Source organism: Cervus elaphus, chromosome 11 (assembly GCF_910594005.1).
Source record: "Cervus elaphus chromosome 11, mCerEla1.1, whole genome shotgun sequence".
Classification (NCBI taxonomy): domain Eukaryota; kingdom Metazoa; phylum Chordata; class Mammalia; order Artiodactyla; family Cervidae; genus Cervus; species Cervus elaphus.
The window spans coordinates 100,465,635-100,483,825 of record NC_057825.1 but is presented as its reverse complement, the minus strand read 5'-3'; the positions used below and the strand labels follow the sequence as shown (position 1 = coordinate 100,483,825).

General features: G+C 59.3%; 1 protein-coding gene across 6 annotated transcripts; it reads left to right on the top strand.

The window, feature by feature from the left end:
• The first annotated feature begins 1,995 nt into the window (after positions 1 to 1,995).
• On the top strand, positions 1,996 to 18,133 carry PROM2 (prominin 2). Of its 6 annotated transcripts, none has more exons than XM_043918736.1 (24): positions 1,998 to 2,384; positions 3,033 to 3,082; positions 3,907 to 4,109; positions 4,208 to 4,328; positions 4,614 to 4,677; positions 4,870 to 4,959; positions 5,188 to 5,387; positions 6,020 to 6,094; positions 6,860 to 6,923; positions 7,166 to 7,325; positions 7,632 to 7,784; positions 9,011 to 9,134; positions 9,690 to 9,781; positions 9,893 to 9,977; positions 12,697 to 12,843; positions 13,345 to 13,416; positions 14,449 to 14,541; positions 14,678 to 14,731; positions 15,040 to 15,120; positions 15,346 to 15,414; positions 16,064 to 16,153; positions 16,362 to 16,468; positions 16,799 to 16,869; positions 17,070 to 18,133. In XM_043918736.1, exons 1-23 carry the CDS (start codon positions 2,141 to 2,143, stop codon positions 16,860 to 16,862), a joined length of 2,502 nt encoding a protein of 833 aa, XP_043774671.1. In that variant the 5' UTR covers positions 1,998 to 2,140; the 3' UTR covers positions 16,863 to 16,869; positions 17,070 to 18,133. The 6 variants fall into 6 exon arrangements, 5 of the variants coding, with proteins under 5 accessions (XP_043774671.1, XP_043774669.1, XP_043774672.1 ...); XM_043918734.1 differs by having other exon boundaries at positions 17,065 to 18,133; XM_043918737.1 differs by having other exon boundaries at positions 16,799 to 16,873.
• Positions 18,134 to 18,191: the final 58 nt, after the last annotated feature.

The window sequence follows — 18,191 nt, the reverse complement described above, 5'->3', positions numbered from 1 at the left end:
CTAATTTCCCAAAGCCCCAAGGGTTTCTGCTCCTCCCCAGGTGGTTAGGACCTCAGCTTCCCTGCTGCTGGTGCACCCAAGTCAAAGCACGCAGAAAAGCCTAAATGGCAGTTACCAAAATTGCACAGGTGGGTTATACCAAGCCGGGAAGGGGTTATTTCCATCCTACTGGCGGCAGGACTCAAGTTAGAAAGTGACGGCCAGGGAAGTCACTCCTTCTAGCAGCTCACATTGGAGGAGGAGAGTGAGGGTGAGCAGGCAGGCTCTGGGGGGACCAGCCCTTCCTGATGGCAGCCTTGGTGTCCCCAGCTCAGGTGTGAAGCTCAGGTGAGTCAGATGGGAAGGGTGAGCACAGCCTGCATTTAGTTTCTCGACACAGTTACAGGGCGGAGCAGTCAGAGGTCTCCCTTCGCAGCTGCAATTAGGCTCCAGGGGTCAGTGCTGGCCCTGGACACCCCTCCTTCCAGACCCAAGGAGCTAGGGCACCCCAGTCCATTCCCCGAGTAGCCCTGATCCTCATCTCTGAGTCACCCTTTGATGAGGTTCCATTTCCTGTCTGCACCCTGTTATTAACTAGACTATTCTTTCCACAACTGCACCTCTTAGCCCCCAGCTCTGCAGGGATAGCAATGGGTCTAGTTGGGGTTCTGCTGCAGGCCCAGCCGTGGCTTAAGCTTAAGGCACTTCAGGGGACTTGCCTGGAGGCCCAGTGGCTAAGACTGTGAGCCCAATCAGGGAACTAGATCCCACATGCTGCAGCAAAGAAGGAAGATCCCGAATGCTGCAACTAAGACCTGGCATGGCCAAGTATATAAATATTTTTTAAAAGAAAAAAAATAAAATTTGAGTCACTTCTCCACCACAGACCCCCGTGAGCAGCCCAAACCCCTATTCCCCTCACACACACCACAAACCAAGCCTGAGCTGGGGAGTCCCACGGACAGGTGCATCCTCTCTTTCCAGGGCTCCATGGTGGCTGCCATGGCCACTCACAAACTTCTCATACTTCTTTGAACATGAGTAATGCACGTTTGTTGCACACACATTAGTAAGTGCAGGTGAGCAGAAGAGAATTAGAAATTGCCCGAGGTTCCACCTGGAGATGATCATGGTTTTATGCCTTCACTCCAGGTACCCAGCTATTTGTCATCAGCTACTCACACTTGTTAAGACACTGAGCATCTTTCAAAAGAGCCATTTCCGCATCATTTTCTTTATTGACAGCCCACTGTGTGAGATGCTCATTTTGCCAGTTTCTCCACCACCCAGTGATGGTGCCATCAGGGCTGTTTCCGGGATTGTGAATAATGCTGCCAGGAACATCCATCCATTTAGCAAATATTTCCTCCAACCTGCTCAGCTGTGGGCACCCTCTGCGTACTGGGCTCACAGCCACTGACAAAGCAGAAGCTTGTGCAGACACATCTCTGGGCATATTCTTGACAGTTCTTTCAGGCGATGACTGGATGGGGCATTGCTGGGCTAAAGGGCACACCTTTGCCAGGATTCACCCTCCCAAGGGATTGTACCCATCTGAGTGACTCGTCAGAGAGCCTCCCTGGACAAAGCCTGGTGGCCTCTCTGCTCTGGACTGACCTGGCCTGGGCGCAGGCATGGCTGGAGCCAACAGAACAGGCCCGAGGGGGAGCTGAGAGAGGAACCTGGCTCCTGGGCCCGGGTGGCTGGGCTTGCCGCCCCTTGCAGGCCTTCACCTGATGGCTGTTTTCCCAGGCTCCAAATTTGGCTTCTGAGTCTGGGCACTGAATATAACCGTTGAAATTGGGCCATCCTCCAGAATCCAGAGGTACTGACGTGCGCGCCCCCACTCAGCTCGGAGGCTAAGTCCTCCCAAGAGCGTGTGGCGAGGGCAGAGGGCACCCAGGCTCCCACCCGGGGCGGCTAGGGGCGGGTCCGGAGCAGGCCCTGCCCCCACCCCACCCCACCCCCAGCCCAGGCCTCCACCCCTGGCCCGGCCGCGCTCGGGCGGGTGCCCAGGTAGCCCAAACCTGTCGGGCAGGTTTGGAGAGCGGAGAGCGGCGGGACGGAGAAGGGCGAAGGATGCGCGGCCTGCCCCGCGCGCCGCTGGCACTCTCGGCTCCCTGAACCCCGTCCGCCCACCCGCAGCCTACCGGCCGACCCCATGGTGCGCGCGCCCGACCTCCTGGCGGCCCTCCTGGGCCTGGGCCTGGGGGTGGTCCTGACCCTCCCGGGGGCGGGCGCGGCGGGCTGCAGGGCGCTCGGCCCCGCGGAGCGCCTGGCTTTCGCCCCGGCGGCCAGGGCCCGCTGGCTGGCCCCTCGCGCCCGCGCCCCGGGCCCCCTGGACTCCCTGTACGGCACCGTGCGCAGCTTCCTCTCCGTGGTGCAGCTCAACCCCTTCCCCGCGGGTGAGTGCGCCCCTGCCCCGACGAGCCTGGACGCGTTGGGGTCCCCAGCCTCACCTTAACCGCCTGCCCACCGCGGGGCGCGCCCACCCCCGGCAGCCACTTGGCGGGCAGGGTCCCCAGCTCTCCCCACCCCCACCTTCCTCCCCAGAAGCTCCCAGAGCATCACCTTCCTGAGTGACCTGGGGCGAGCCCCTGTTCCTCTCTGAGCCTCCCTTTCTCAGCCCTGAAGTAGAGGAAGATACATTCAAAGTTCTCAAAGAGCCGACTGAGGTCTTCTCTGAGACTGGTGTCGTGGGGTGGGGAGCTTGCAAGGACCAGGAGGGCCGGCCAGACCCCCGCCTCAACCCACAGCCTGTCCCTGACTCTTAGCGGGGAGGGCTGCTAGACCAGGCCCCTTCTCTGCTCTTAACCAGCTTTCCTCCTGCTCTCCTACCTGGGGGCCCAGAGGGAGGGGTGGGCCAGGCCTGCCCTCAGACATACCCTCCTGCAGCCGTGCGGAGGCCAGGGTAGGTGGGCACTGGCCTGTGGTGACACCGCCTTCCCCGAGGGTGCCGGGTGATGGGAGGACCCCCTCCGGAGAGGGTTAGCCTGGCAGTGGGGGTGGACACAGGCAGGTCGCTGCCCCGACTCAGCCTACTCTTTCCCCAGAGCTCATAAAGACCCTGCTGAATGAGCCGGCCTCTGTGAAGGTGGATGAGGTGAGCGTGGAGGCGGCTTGCGGGAGGGCGTTCAGGTGTGAGCGTCTGGGGCAGGAGGAGACAGCCCTTCTCAGCTGAGCCCACCTGGCTGGTGACCCCCGGGGTGGGCTTCAGGCACCACTTCCTCGCTTCTGCGAGCGGTCCGCGGACCTGATTGCAAACCACAGCTCTGCCCTTAAGTGGCTGTGGGGTTGGCGTGCCTGCGCGCTGAGTTGCTTCAGTTATGTCCAACTCTGAGACCCTGTGGGCTGTAGTCTACCAGGCTCTTCCGTCCACGGCATTCTCCAGTGGGTTGCCACGCCCTCCTCCAGGGGATCTTCCCGACCCAGGGATCGAACCAGCGTCTCTTATGACTCCCGCATTGGGAGGTGAGTTCTTTACCACTAGCGCCACCTGGGACCGGGAGCCCCAACTCCCCGGACTTCCCTTCCCATATTTGTAAGGTAGTAAATAACAATATGGGGCTTCCCCAGGTGGCTCAGTGGTAAAGAACCTGCCTGCCGATGCAGGAGACGCAGGTTTGATTCTTGGCTCGGGAAGATCCCCTGGAGAAGGAAATGGCAAACCACACCAGTATTCTTCCCTGGTAAATCCCATGGACAGAGAAGCCTGGCGGGCTACCGTCCATGGGGTCACAGAGAGTCAGACATGACTTAGCGACTGAACAACAACAAATAACAATAAGGACACGGTGCCCCTCATAAGGAGATAGGAGATGTGGGCAAGGTGCCCCTGCCGCCCCCCCCCCGCCACCTTCTGATGTCAGGCGGCAGAGGGCTGGGAGGGAGGGTCGGCACAGCCCCTCATGCCTTCCGCCGGCCCAGGTGTTGCGGTACCAGGCGGGCTACGTGGTGTGCGCCGTGATCGCCGGCCTCTACCTGCTGGCGATGCCCACCGCCGGGCTCTGCTTCTGCTGTTTGCGCTGCCGCCGGCGCTGCGGGGGTCGAGTGAAGATGGAGCACAAGACGATGGCCTGCGAGCGTGGTGTCCTCATGACCTTCCTGCTGCTGACCACCCTCGTGCTGCTGTGAGGGGCGCCCAGGTCAGGCGGGAGGCGTGGGCCAAGGCCCGAGGCGCCGTGGGCATCCAGCCAGCAGCCCCCCTCCCTCTCCCCCACCCCCGCAGGATCGGTGTGGTCACTGCCTTTGTCACCAACCAGCACATGCACAAGCAGATGGGCCCCAGTGCCGCGGCTGTGCCGGAGGCTCTGCTCAGCCTCCGGGGCCTGGTTTCCGAGGTCCCCCAGGTGAGCACCGAGTAGCCCCTCACCCCCACACGCCCCCCGGGTGGACGGGACCGAGCAGGGTGGGGCCTGCAAATTCCTGCTTAGCCCGCACATTAGAAAGGGTGCCTCTTCCAGCGTGCACCTGACTGCCCCCTGCTGGGGAGTCGCGTTCATAACCACACTCTTGCTATTCTCAGGATGGACGCCCAGGTGCGGGGATGGTGGGCAGGACGGGCCGGGGAAGGCATGGGAGCCGGGTTGTTCCGTGATGGGGGAAGAGCAGCCTCCGGCCCTGTGTTTGCCTAGGAGCTGCAGGCTGTGGCAGAGCAGTTTTCCCTTCCTCAGGAGCAAGTCTTGGAGGAACTGAATGGTGAGGATTTGGGCTGGGTTCTGCCGTGGGGGCCTCTCATCCCCTCATTCACGCCCTTGAGGAGGTGGGGATCGGGCCCAGCCAGGCGGCGTGGCACTCACTCCACTGCGGAGCACCCCGAGAGGCCAAGGGGAGGCGGGGGGAGGGTGGGGGGGCCCGGGGCCGCCCTGCAGACTGCCCTGTGCTCTCCAGGTGTCGGCAGCAGCATCGGGAAGGCGATGCACTCCCAGCTCAAGAGCACCGTGTATGAGGCGCTGGCCTCAGTGCTCAGCCTGGGCCAGGGTGAGTGTCTCTGGGGGCCCGGCCCCACATTTCTCCTGCCACCTCAGTGGGGCCCACCCCTGCCTTTCTGGACTCTCTGTCCACACCTGGCTGTGCCCTGGGGCCGCTTCCGTTACAACTACAGAGACCGAGGACCACCAGGCCCCTTGGGTTGCTCTGACTTCCCCCAAGGCCTCTGAGGATGCTGGTAGCAGCAGAGGCCCCTCAGTCTGGATGTGGGTCTCTCAGCCCTGCAGGTCTCCGTGGACCACCTCCGAGGCCTGAACACCACCTCTGCGGAGCTGCAGGAGGGGCAGGACGCCCTGGCGCCGGCTCTCCACGGGCACCGGCAGCGCCTCCTGGCACTCCTGCAGGAGCCCCACTGCCAGGGCTGCGCAGGGGCCCTGAACAAAAGCCACACCCTGGAGCTGGGAGCAGACTTCAGCCAGGTGCTGGCCCAGGACTGAGTCCTCTTAGGGCGAAGGGGGCTGCTCTGCCCGCGGCTGCAGACATCCCTGGGCAACCTGTGTTCCGGGTGTCCTCTGAAGCGAACACCCGATCCCTTTCCCCAGCTGCCCCTCTTTTCTCCACACACCTGGGGTTAGTGGCCGTCACCCTGTACCAGGCTTGTGCCGTAAGCCTCACATGACTTAACTTCTTCTTTGTTTGCTTATTTTTTTATTCTTGGCTGTGCTGGGTCTTCGTTTCTGCTCTGGCTCTTCTCTAGTTGTGGCGAGAGGGCTGCTCTCCGGCTGTGGTGCACAGGCTTCTCGCTGCAGTGGCTTCTCCTGTTGTGGAGCATGCATGGGCTTAGTGGCCCACAGCATGTGGGATCTTCCCAGATCAGGGGTCGAACCCATGTCCCCTGCATTGGCGGTGGATTCCTAACCACTGGACCATCAGGGAAGTCCTGACTTAGCTTCTTGAGTTTTCACCCAGGGCTGTCGGGGCTGTGGTGGTCCCCATCGTGTACGTGAGGACACAGTATTGAGAGGCCTCTGCCCCCGTCCTTCCCCAGGGACCCCTCCCAGGCTTCTTCATGGACTCTGTCATAACAACCCCCTCTCAAAAACCGTTTCAGGTGCCCTCCGTGGGCCATGTCCTACATCGGCTGAAAGACGTCCCAGAGGCCAACTTCTACAGCATGGTCTGGGAGGTGAGTGCCTGCCCTGGTCTACCTGCCTTCTCTCCCGCCTGCCTGGGAACTCAAAAGTGAGGGACCTCAGTTCTTCTCTTTTGGGGTGGGAGCCCAGTTGAACCTCAGGCTTGGGTCCAATTAGGCCTCACCTCCCACATGGCACTCTGGATTGGAGGCTCATGATGCTGGTCCTTGCATGCACAGTCTGGTGGGGGAGGTAGGCCTGGAGTTCAGAAGGAAGGGCTAGGATCCTCATGAGGTGTGGGCTGGGGATGGCTAGGGAGCGAGCTCACACCCTGAGCCCCAGAAAACAGGCAGGTTCTCCTGGGTGGAGACTGGCTGTGGGGGGAGGGTGCAGGGTGAGTCAGCACCGGTGACCCAGGGCCTGGAAAATGCCAGGGGAACTGGTGAGTCAGTTGTGCTGGGTGACTAGAGCAAACTATTCCAGGAGGAAGGAAGTGGAACTGGAGGCTGGAAGAATAGCCCGGAGCTGGACTTGAGGGAAACAGAGGGTCCTGTGCAGAATGGCTGGGAGAGATGAGACACTGGAGTCTACTGCAACAGACCGGGCATGCGGGTGGAGAGAGAAAGGAGCCATGTTTGGGGGAGTTGAGTCAGCCTGGGCCAAGGGAGGGGAGAAGGACCAAGAGAGCAAAAGGAAGCCCAGTCCCCTGAAAGCACCATGGAGGGATGCTCTCCCTCCGGACCTGGTGAAACAAGGGTCCCCCAAGCTGGGCCCCCCGGGTGGAAAGCAGGAGGCACAGCCTCGTTTGGTTCCGGCAGGAGAACACCACCTTCAACGCCCTCCCAATCCTGGCTGCCTTGCAGACGGCTGACATGGTCAGAGGTGAGGGCCTGCCCAGGGGCCAGGCAGGCTGTCCAGAATGCCCGCCACCCCACCCCTACCAAAGAAGCTTGTTGAGAAAGGAGCAGGACAGTGGGGTGGGGGAGGCTGGAGGCTGCCCTCTGGGTTGGGCAGGCCCGCTGGATCATCCATATGCATCCCGGATGTTCCTCCTGTCTGTCTGTCTCCTTCCTGGGCCCCGGGGGGATCTTCCCCATCCCTTAAGCCCCTGCTGCTTTGGGCAGAGCTGAAGAAGGTGGTAGCTGAGCAGCCCAGAGGGCTAAACACAATGGGAGAAGCGTTCCCAGTCTGGGAGGCAGCTTCTCGCTGGAGCCAGGCCCTGGAAGAGGTCGAAGAGAGCAGCCGCCCCTTCCTGGAGGAAGTGCAGAGATATGAGAGATACAGGTGTCTGGAAACCTGCGAGGCGGAGGGGGTGGATGGTTCAGCCTCTCAGCCACCCTGGGCCCAGCTTCCAGCCCTAGTCAGCCCTCCTTGTACTAAGTCCCTGCCTCCATTTAAGCCAAGACCCCTTACTCATTGGGCCCCCATGCCCCCCCCCCCACCTCGCTGTGCGCCCTGGGGGTCTGAGCCTGAGGACCCTACAGGCAGTCACTTACAAAGCTCCAGCCTCGGGGTTAGGCGCCTCCCCCAGCCAGCAGGCCCTCGGTCAGCCCCAGCCTGTTTCCCTGACGCCCACCTCCTCCTCGGCAGGTGGATTGCTGGTTGCGTGCTATGCTCGGTGATCCTGCTCGTGGTGGTCTGTAACCTGCTGGGCCTCAATCTGGGCATCTGGGGGCTATCTGCCAGAGAGGACCCCAGCCACTCGGAAGCCAAGGGTGAAGCCGGAGCCCGCTTCCTCATGGTGTAAGAAGGGCTGGGGGAGAGGGGAAGTGTCTCTGCCCACCGGGCTGGCACATTCTTCTCATGCTCCTAGTGTGACTACAGGAGCCGGTCCCGGGGATCAAGAGACTGAGCTCTGGTCTGGCTCTGGACAAACTTGCTGCATGGCCCTGGGTGAATTATAACCCAACTGGGCCTCAGTGTCCTTTGTATAAAAGGGTTGGCCTACAGCAGGCATGGCAAAGAAGAAGCACTTCCCCTTCCCCACTGGTGGCAACTACAGTAAATGATGGGTGCCTTTCTCTCTGAGCCCAGGTGAATAATGGTGATGCAGCAGTAAAGAGTCTGCCTGCCAATGCAGGAGATGAGGGTCCTATCCCTGGGTTGGGAGGATCCCCTGGAGAAGGAAATGGCAACTTTACTAACTATAATAATCAATGGGCACTTTTCTCTCTGAGCCTCAGAATCCTTCTTTACCCAGTGTCCAGCCATTAGCAGGTGGCACCAGAGGTAGAATCTGTTTGCCATCCCTGAACTAGATCATCTCTAAGGCCAGGGCTGCCACATTCAGTTTTGCAGGCTGGGCACTGCATAAAGGGGCCTGGCCCAAGGGGTGAGTGAAACCCAGCCCGCGTTTCACTCCCCAAGCTTTAGACCCTGGCGTGGAGCCATTCCTACCTTGTAAAGAAGCTCTGGATGGTGTAGGGGCCCTACTTAGATGCTGTAGGTGGCTGCCTCTGCTGGTGAGCTGTGGGTGAGTCCTGGCTGGCCATGCCAGGTAGCCATGTTGAGGCTGAGCCAGGAACCGGCCACCTGCAAGTGCCCTCGGCCCAGAGACCAGCAGCCCTGGCTCTTTTTCTAAAAAATTAACTAATTTATTTTAATTGGAGGATAATTACAGTACTGTGATGTTTTTTGCCATACATCAACATGAATCAGCCGTAGGTATACATGTGTCCCCCTCATCCTGAAGCCCTGGCTCTTTGAGCAAAACAGCTGCCCTCTCCTCTAGGCTGCCAGCCAGGGCATGGAGTGGGGATGGGGTGGGATGAGGTGGGGCAGTCACCAGTTCTGAGTCCTTCCTGCTGCCCTGGAGGCCGCGTCCTGTGAGGTCCTCTCCCCAGAGGGCTCTGCCCTGGGGCCGGCTCACTGACCAAGGCGGCCCCGGGAGGCAGAATGGGGATGGAGAGCACGGTCCAGGGCATCCTCCCCGCTCCGCCCGTCTCAACCGTGTCCCCCACCTTCCTCAGGGGCGTGGGCTTCAGCTTCCTCTTGGCTGTGCCCCTCATCCTCCTCGTCTTCTCCACCTTCTTGGTGGGCGGCAACGTGCAGACGCTGGTGTGCCAGAGCTGGGAGAGCGGAGAGCTGTACGAGGTGGGCTTACCTAGCCCTCGGGCCCAGAGGGACATGGAGAGAGACGTGGGTAGAGCTGGAGGTTCAGAAGGAAGTTTGGAGCCAGAGGGGGCCAGAGGGCGAAAGGGACAGGAAGAATGATGGAGACGGCTAAGAAGAGAGGTGGAAATTCACCAGTAAATAAGGAGTAAGAGCCGGGGAGTCCCGGGGCGGCTGCCCAGGCCCCAGGCAGGGGCCGCGAGGGATGGCACCCAGGCATGAGCCCCTCTGTTTCCTAACACTAAGTCTGGGAACTGGGGATCCCAGTTCCCCATTGCACTGAGCAAGTGAGCTGAGATGCTGGCCCAGATCCTCTGCCAAAGAGCAGGCTGGCCACCCACCTAGAGATTCCTGAAGGGAGTCCCTGCCAGGATTTAGGGCCCAAGAGTGACTGGAGATAGAGGCAGGTGTGGGCTGAAGTCATAGGGGTGTGGTCTCTGCTGTGCCAGGGCGGCAGGGGACCAGGCCCTGGGAAGCTGGGGCGGCCCTGTCCCCTACTCCCTGCTCCAAGCCCATTCCCTTCTGCCCCATCCCCAGTTTGTAGACACTCCAGGGAACTTGCCACCGTCCATGAACTTGTCTCAACTTCTTGGCCTGAAGAGGAACCTCAGCATCCTCCTGGCCTATGAGTGAGTGGGCAGCCTGGGCTGGGGGTGGGGTGTGAGGAGGCACCAAGGTGGGTGTCCCGTTAGGATGACTCACCTGCCCTCCCTTCTCTCGCCTCCCATGTCCATCCCCAGGCAGTGCAAGCAAGGGGCCGCACTCTGGACTGTCCTGCAGCTCAATGACTCCTATGACCTGGAGAAGCACCTGGATATCAGCCAGGTGAGACAACCTTCTGGAACACAGTGGGACCCCCTCTCCTACAGGTCCCCTCTCTTTTGGTCCTGCCTTTATGGAGGAAACTTCTCCTTCAACCTGAGAAGTCCGCAAGAGCGATGGAGGTGCCTCTGGGGCAGAAGAGCCAGGTGCAAGCTCAGGGCATGGCCCAGGGCTAGAGCCCAGGGAAGGCGTGGGCTCCAGAGTGTGTGGGTGGGTGCATGAGTGCCTGGAGGCTGTGATCAGCTCAGAGAGCTGTGCTCCCAGGAAGACTGAACGCCGACAGGGTGGTGACAGTGAGGCAGAGGACTCCGGTGTGTGTCCCGACCCGGGACAGGCATTGGCTGCGATGCTCCAGTTGGGAGTGGGGAGGGTGGGGGGGGTGTGACAGTGAAAATGGTGGTGATGACCTTGGGTCCCGCTAGAGCAGGGCTCCCCACAAGCCCCCTCCTGAGCTCACAGAGCCCATAGGTGATGTCAGGATTTGACCCCCCACCAGCCTGCTCCCTAACCATTGGACTTTGCCAGAACGTGGTGTGTAGAACTGGAGAAACTTATTCACACTGGAAAGAGACAGTTCTAGAACAAAGAGAAGGAAAATCTACTTCATGAGAGGAGACATGCTTTGTGAATGTGATTCTCCCAAGGGTGCACAGAGGCTGTAAAAATTCCCCTCCTGTCCTCCCTCCACTCCTCCTAAGATGCTAACTCCTGGTTCTGCATCCTCTTCAGAATCCTTCCAACTCCTTTTTAAAAAATATTTATTTAAGTATCTACTTGCATTTTCTGCCCCCCCCCCCGCCTTTTTTTTCATGGCATTTTCGTTGTGGTTGCTTTATTTTTATGCATTTATTTTTAGGCAATACTAGGGGGCATGCGGGATCTTAGTTCCTCAACCAGGGATCACACCTGTGCCCCCTGCATGGGGAGTGCAGAGTCTTGATCACTGGACTGCCAGGGAAGTCCCCTTCCAACTCCTTTTGAATTCACCATCCATTCCTAGCCCACAGCATAGCATAGCCAAGTGGTCCAGATTTTCAGTCCCAACTCCATGTCTTAAACTGTATAACCTGGGGCAGTTTCCCTCCCACTGTCGCCACCTCTTCCCTCAGCATCTCTAATCAGATGGGAGGTCGTCTGAGCAGACTGTGTCCTGGTGGGAGGCCGCAGGCTGAAAGCTGGCCAGGGAGGGCTTCTGTGAGGGGCCTGGGCGCTGAGACGAGGCCCTGCGCGCCTCTGACTGGAAGGAAGGGGCGCTCTCAGCCCTGGTCCAGGGAAGGGGTCCAAGTTATAGAAGAGCTGCAGGTCCAGAGGGCCTGAGCAGTCCTCGGGGGCCATCTGACAACATTCCAAATATGACCTTAGCAGAACTTGTCCTCAAAGGAGGTAATAGTGAGCTGATGATGCAGAGATAAGTAAGACAAGGTGTGCCTTCCCGGGCCCCAGGAGGGCTCTGCCCATCTGGAGACACGTGTCCCTGTCTGTTACTGATGCCTAAAACCTCTAAGGTTCTGGCCTCTGAGAGGATGGGCCTTTGCTCCCCTGAGGAAGGCAGTGTGGGGGATGGGGAGAGATAGGCTGAGCTGCATCCTCTGATGCTCCTCCTGGCTTCAGCTTCTCATCTGTGAAACTTGGGGATGAATTTCATGCCCTTTAAATCTCTCCCAGCAATGGTTGGAAGATGTCGAATCCCTTTTTAAACTGCCCTATCTTAGAAATAATTTGGCCACCTGATGCGAAGAGCCGACTCATTGCAAAAGGCCCTGATGCTGGGAAAGATTGAGGGCAAGAAGAGAAGGGGGTGACAGAGGATGAGATGGTTGGATGGCATCATCGACTCAATGGACATGAGTTTGAGCAACTTCCAGGAGATAGTGAAGGACAGGGAAGCCTGGAGTCCGTGAGCACTGAGTCGCAAAGAGTCAGACACCACTGAGCAACTGAACAACAACAAATCTTAGAAATGTTGTGTCCATTCATTCATTCATTTATTTTTACCCATTCAAGAAATTTGTACTGAACCCGTCACATATGAACCTCTGCTGTGGACACTGCTGGTTTGGTATGGAGTTGAGCAGACAAGATGCCATTCTCATGGGGCTGATGGCAATAAACAAGTACCCACATAAGTATATAGCATACTTTGTGATATAATAAAGCACATAGCATGTGTGTGTTAGTTGCTCAGCCATGCCCAACTCTTTGCAACCCTATAGCCTGCCAGGCTCCTCTGTCCATGGAATTCTCCAGGCAAGAATACTGAAGTGGGTAGCCATTCCCTTCTCCAGGGGATCTTCCCTATTCAGGGATTAAACCTAGGTCTCCTGCATTGCAGGCAGATTCCTTATTATCTGAGTCACCAGGGAAGCCCAAAGCACATAGCATACTATGTGTTAAGTAAGTAAATAGCATGCTATGAAGACCTTAATACAAGGTGATATAATAAAGATGGGCTAAGGAAGCTGTTTCTACTGGGTGACCTTGGAAGGTCTGTGTTGCTGTCCCATAGCCAGACAGGTGCTGGAGGAGCGTTGAGTCTTGGTGGGTGAGTTAGAGTTGGGGATGGGGAGAGTGGGGAGCGGAGACCTGCAAGGAGCCTGTCTGGGGCTGGCAGTGTCCTCGATATACAGAAGGAGGGCCTTGAGGGGCTCCTCACCTAGGACGGCAGCTTTGGGGTCCTGGCTCAGCCACCGAGCACGGCCCCAGCCTGCCCGCTCCCTCCCAGTACACCGTCAAACTGCAGCAAGAGTTGCAGAAGCTCAAAGTGGACGTGCAGAATCTGGACCTGCTGAGCCCCGCCGCCCGCCGGGACCTGGAGGCCCTGCAGAGCAGTGGGCTCGAGGACATCCACTACCCTGGCTTCCTTGTCGAGGTCAGCAGTGGGCACCTCAGGGCAGACCTTGGTAGATCAGAGGAGCCTACAGAGGAGGTGGGGTGGGGTACCGTCTCACCTCATCTGGGCCATCCGCTCTCCCTGACTTCCCTGGGGCCTCTTCTGTTGGGGATGTCCCCAGACCCTGTGCCCCGGAGTGCCACCCCCACCCCCGACCCGCCCAGGGCTGGGGAGGGGAGTGAATGCGCCCCCACCCAACCACAGGTGTCTCTGTCCATGGTCCTGAACCCACTGCTGTTACAAAGGCTCGTGGGACGTTGCCTCTCTGTTGGGTTACACCAGAGGGTGCCTCACTTTTTTTTTTCCCCCTTTTCTAATGGAAAATGTCTCATATATTTCACAATTTCAGGTCAAACCCATTGTGACTGATGTGTTGTTACAGTAGACTTAGCTGGTGTGGGTACTTTCGAAAATAATGGGAATTCTAGGGTTGGGGAGCCGGGGTTCATCCCTTCTCAGCCTCTCCTGTCTTATCTCTAGATCCAGAAGCCAGTGGTGAATAGCGACCTGGAGAAGCTGGCCCAGGAGCTGGAGGGACTGTCGCAGACCCAAGTGAGAAGGGAGCCGCGACCCTGCTGGGCCGGCTGGAGACAGAAGCCAGGGAGAGGGCTGGGCAGAGTGCCTGACCTGGGGAGGTGTGTGTGTGTGTGAAGTCGCTCAGTCGTGTCCGATTCTTGGTGACCCCATGGACTGTAGCCTGCCAGGCTCCTCCTCTGTGGAATTTTCCAGGCAAGAGTACTGGAGTGGGTTACCATGCCATCCTCTAGGGGATCTTCCCGACCCAGGGATTGAACCCGTGTCTCTTATGTATTGGGGATGGGATGAGGGCAAAGGCAGGGGATTGAGGGCCACACCACCAAGGGCTGAGACCCTGGGCCCCTCACTGGGATGAAGGGTCAGTTTTGTAGGGCCCACCACCGAGGGCTGAGACCCTGGGCCCCTCACTGGGATGAAGGGTCAGTTTTGTAGGGCCCACCACCGAGGGCTGAGACCCTGGGCCCCTCACTGGGGTGAAGGGTGTTTTGTAGAATCAGTTCTGACTCAAACTCTACCACCAATTGGCTGTGGGGCCTTGGGCAAATCTTTCTACATCTCTGGGCCTTCATCTCTAAAGTAGATTATCCCCCACCTCCAATCAGATGCTGTCCGATGTCTGACATCACACAGCTGGGCAGGCATTACTAGGTGCACACGGCTTGTAACAGCAGGATCAGATGTTCTGAGGACAGTGGGATCAGAGGTCATTACAGTTGCCTCTAGAAGCTTAAAATCTACTGGAAAAAAGAATACTTTGTCTTTATAAATATTGAGAGTTTAAAAAGTTCTCTTTGAGACATCTCACAGACAGCCCTCCCCAGCTCCCCCAAGGTGGGCAGAGCAAGGGAGGGCTGAACTTGGAACTTGGGCTCAGGTAGGCCCCCAAACCCAGATGTGGCCCACGAGCTTCCTGCCTCTGAGCCCAGCCTCTGATTCCAGCACTTTCCACGCCCTGCAGTGTGTCTTGTTGAGCAGTTTGGTGAAGGGTATGTTGGCAGAGGCTGTCTTGGCCTGGGCAGAGTGCCATTCTGATCTGCCTCCCCTCAGGGCAATGCTACGCTGGGGCAGAAGCTGCAGGAGGAGGCCCGAGGGCTCCAACACCTCCATCAGGAGAAGGTCCTCCCGCAGCAGAACCTTGTGGTATGTCCTGGATGCTCAGGTTGCTGGGGACCTGGAGAGGAGATGCAGGGAGGGGGCGTGGAAGAGGAGGGGGCATGCTGTGAACCCTCCCTCCTATCCCTCCTTCCCCTAACCAGCCCTGATCTCTCTTTCACAGGCTAAACTCAACCTCAGTGTCCAGGCACTGGCATCCTCTGCCCCACATCTCCAGGTGGCCGCCAGGGAGGGCTGGGGAGGTTGAGGAGGGGCGGGTGGGCAGTAGCGGGAGGAAGGACATGGGGGTTCAGCTGACTCGAAACCTTGCCTGCTCTGATCTGTCCGAGTGGAGGTGGAGGGTAGGGTGGGAGAACACGAGGCTGGGCGGGCAGACCCCTGGGGACCACCATGTATGGCCTCTGGGTCCTTGGGGCCTAACACCCCCATCCCAAGTTGAGTGTGTTGTGTGTCGTTTGTTGAGTTAATGGATGGACAAGTGAATGAGTGGCCATTCCCTGACGGATCCTCTCTCCTCTCCCACAGTCAGAGATCATAGGTGTCCTGGACAGAGTCACTTACCTGAAAGGCGAGCTGCCAACCCGGGCCACCCATATCCTGAGGAATGTGAGTGAGGGGTGTGGGGCAGGGACAGGGGGCAGCCTCAGAGTTGGAGGTGAGCTGAGTGCTTAAGGCACAGGGGCCTTACACCCTAGGATTCTCCAGCCCTGCTCCCTCACCAGGGGGCTCCCAGGAAAGACAGCTCAGCCTGTCCTGATGGTGCCAGGCATGGGGGACAGGGCTGCTGGCCTTGGGACTCTTACCAGCCCAGGACTCCTCTCTTCCTTGCAGGAAAGTGAGTGTTTCCTGATGCGGGAAATGAGCTACTTCTCCCAGTACACGGCCTGGGTGAGAGAGGAGGTGAGTGGGTGTGCAGACCCTCCTGGCCTCAGGCAAGCTCCCATCTATTTCCCTTCCTCTGCCCCCTAGAGCCCCTGGGGGTGCCCTGGGCCCAAACTCCCAAACCTGGCATCCGGATGCTGAGTTCTGCCCTCCCCCAACCTCTGCCACAGCCCTTCTCTGAGGCCCGGGCATGGCCGGGCTGGGACTGGCCAGCGTCGCTCTCTAGGACACGCTGTCCTCGGCCCCCTGCCCTCCCTCGTGCTGGTCCCCTCACCAGCCTGTCTGAGGCTGGTGCAGCCCTCAGGGTCCACCTCCTTCCGTGGGCCCTTGCTGACCACAGCTTCTGCAAGAAGTCTGCCGCTCACACTGGGCTGAGGGTCTTGCTTAGCCCTGAGTGTGTCTGTATGCGTGTGTGGGTATGAACGTGTGCAGCGCACTGTGTGTGTGCACATGTGTTGTCTTCCAGTGTGAGTGACTTGGGGAACATCTCTGGGCACCCAGCAGGGGCTTGACACAGGCTGGTGAATGGGGTGGGAAGTGCAGGAGGTGAGCGACAGGCCGACGTCAGCGGGTCCTCATTGTCCGTCCCGCGTCCCTGTCGGCCTCTCTCTGGACACCCGTGGGTCTGGGTGTGCCGGCATGTAGCTGCCTCATGTTGACACCGCAGGTGACTCAGCGCATTGCCACCTGCCAGCCCCTCTCCGGAGCCCTGGACAATGGCCGTGTGATCCTGTGTGACATGGTGGCTGACCCCTGGGTGAGCGCCCTGCCCCAGCTCTCAGGGCTCGTGGACGGGGAGGCCGCCAGGGAGGGGCACCGTGCGCCTACACCCCGGTCCTTCCCCTCGGGCCTGAGGTCACGTCCCCGCGCCCCTCTTTGAGTCAGTGGGGTGCTGGGGGTGTCGAGCCGTGCCGGAGAGCACCGCTGCCCAGCACAGCGTGCTGACCCCACATCCTCTGTCCCAGAACGCCTTCTGGTTCTGCCTGGGGTGGTGCACCTTCTTCCTGATCCCCAGCATCGTCTTTGCTGTCAAGACCTCCAAGTACTTCCGTCCCATTCGGAAACGCCTCAGGTGAGGAGGCTGCTAGGACTAGGGGTGGGGCCAGGGGCTGAGGAAGGAGCCCTTCCCCACCCCCTGCTGCCCCCACCCCGACTTCTTGAGACACACACCCCTCCAGGCCAGGGAAGCCTGTGCCTAACCCTGAGGAGTCGTATGCTCTGAGGGCCTCCGGGGCCAGAAAGTTGTTCCCTGTGTCTGCCCTGAAGGCTTCTTGCTGCAGCACACCCACTGTTCATAGCTTTGGGGCCCTCTGCTCTTCTGGGCTCTGGGCTTGTTCCTGTGTCGGGGCTGAGGGCCTGGGCCTGGGGGCTCACGCACTCATCTCCTGTGACAATGCTGCAGCTCCACCAGCTCCGAGGAGACACAGCTCTTCCACATCCCCCGGGTCACCTCCCTGAAGCTCTAGGACCTCAGTGAGTGAGTTTTCCCAAGCCCGTAACTCCTTGGTGCCTCGGGTGGGGGCAGGAAGGGAAGGGAAGGGTTGGGGTCTGGGGTGCCCAGGGCCCAGGAGGAAGGTTCTGGGATGTGGCCGGGATGGACAGGCCTGAGGTCGGCTCTTCCCCTCCCACCTCCTCGCCCTCCCCCCTTTGGTTCTTATCTGTCCACAGCACAGATATGGCTGCAGGGTGATGCACAGGGCTGCCTGCCTCCGCACTGACCTGGCTGGGACCAGAGGACTTCTGTCACTTTTGTTGCCAGAGCCCAGGCTGGCATCCAGGCCTGGGTTGTCCCCTGTCTCCAGTTACCAGACACCCTCTTGCTAATCCCTTTGCACCCCACTTTCTGCTCATGACCCCTTCATTCATTCATTCTCAAAAACACACTTAGCTTCTTTTGAACTTCAGAGCCAACAGAATCCCCCAGGTGTCTCCCTTCTCCTCCTCCCTGCAGTATACCAGCACCAGGAAGAGCCTGTTCTCCACCTAGAGGAACTGCCCCCCCGCCTCAGTCCCTGGTGGGGACAGAGACCCTGCCCAACCCCGTGCTGTCCCATGTCCCTTCCAAGCTCCTTGCTCACTTCCCTCCTCTCCTCTGGCCCCCCACTTGCCCTCTTTGCTCTGTTCCCTCCCTGGCCCTCACTTCCTTCCCTTGGGAAGCTCTTTCCTCCTGTGTCCCCTCTTTACCATATCCCACTACCTGCTGACCCCGAGACCCCTCCTGCCCAACCACACTGATCAGGTAAAGCCACTGAGCAAGCTTGGGCCAGCTGCAGGCTCTGCCTCATGGCCCCTGAGCCCTCCATTCTTAGGGCCCTGGGACCATCCCTCCACTGACCCCAGCCTGGATTTCTGGCCCCTGGGGGTGTAGGAGGCCCATGTGAAGGCTGAGCCCCAGCCTGCACCTTGGGCTGGGAATTATGCTGCTGCCCCTCTGCCCTTCTCTGAGCACTAGCTTCCTAGGAAGGGACCTAGGGTGTGGGCTGCAGGGGGGGCTCACCCTTGGCACCCCAGAAAGTAGCCTCTTTGACAGCTACCCAGCTTTTCCTGGAGAGATCTGGTGGCCACAAGAGGATTTTGCACGATGGCCCTTACTCCTTCAGTCCCATGCATGTGGCCGGGGACTCATCCCATCTCCATCTTTGTGTCGGATCCTGAGTTCCAGAAGTGGGGAAGAGGAAGAGAGAGAACAGGAAATGGACAGGACCTCGAATCCATTAAAGTGTTTTCACTTGGCTAAGCCTTGGCCTTGGGTCTTTCAGCTCTCCCAGGCTGGGGCCCTGGATGTGGTTGGTGTT

What these genes read in the sequence shown, in the direction of transcription:
- PROM2 (XM_043918736.1), top strand. Translation starts at nt 2,141, where the DNA reads ATGGTGCGCGCGCCCGACCTCCTGGCGGCCCTCCTGGGCCTGGGCCTG. An exon ending in CCACCCATATCCTGAGGAAT is followed by an intron (nt 15,121 to 15,345) that starts GTGAGTGAGGGG and finishes TCTTCCTTGCAG; the next exon opens with GAAAGTGAGTGTTTCCTGAT. An exon ending in CGGCCTGGGTGAGAGAGGAG is followed by an intron (nt 15,415 to 16,063) that starts GTGAGTGGGTGT and finishes TTGACACCGCAG; the next exon opens with GTGACTCAGCGCATTGCCAC.